At 45.3% G+C, this 300-nt stretch overlaps 1 pseudogene across 1 annotated transcript in view; it reads right to left on the bottom strand.

The window, feature by feature from the left end:
* The window catches only part of TEOVI_000745400:pseudogene, a 1,510-nt pseudogene that overhangs the window by 493 nt on the left and 717 nt on the right, over positions 1-300 (bottom strand). The window contains exon 1 of the mRNA in view: positions 1-300. This exon is cut by the window's left edge and continues 225 nt beyond it; it is cut by the window's right edge and continues 717 nt beyond it. Coding sequence covers positions 1-300 — 300 coding nt within the window.

The raw sequence follows: 300 nt of genomic DNA, 5'->3' as shown, positions 1-300 counted from the left end.
TTTTATTTTTTCCATAACCGCATTTTTTGCTTCTTCGAAACGCGCAAACAGGCGGATGACATCCCCAAATATACTCACTTTATTGGGATCTTCAGTCCACCGCACTGCACCGTAGGAAGTGACGTCACCGTACTCTCCCCCCTTTACATTTAGTTTGCCTTCCACACTTGATGCGAAATTCATCACTCCACCACCCCACGTGAAGCTGTGACTCAATGACCCACCTTTTAACAGACCACCATCATCAGTTCTAACCAAGTTACATCCAGTTTTCCCATTTCCTCCTCGGATATTTTCTGG

This window comes from Trypanosoma equiperdum (genome assembly GCF_001457755.1).
Source record: "Trypanosoma equiperdum strain OVI genome assembly, contig: ctg_1558, whole genome shotgun sequence".
Taxonomy (NCBI): Eukaryota; Euglenozoa; class Kinetoplastea; order Trypanosomatida; family Trypanosomatidae; genus Trypanosoma; species Trypanosoma equiperdum.
Note: the sequence above shows the minus strand (reverse complement) of the source record. Positions and strands in the feature narration are given on the sequence as shown.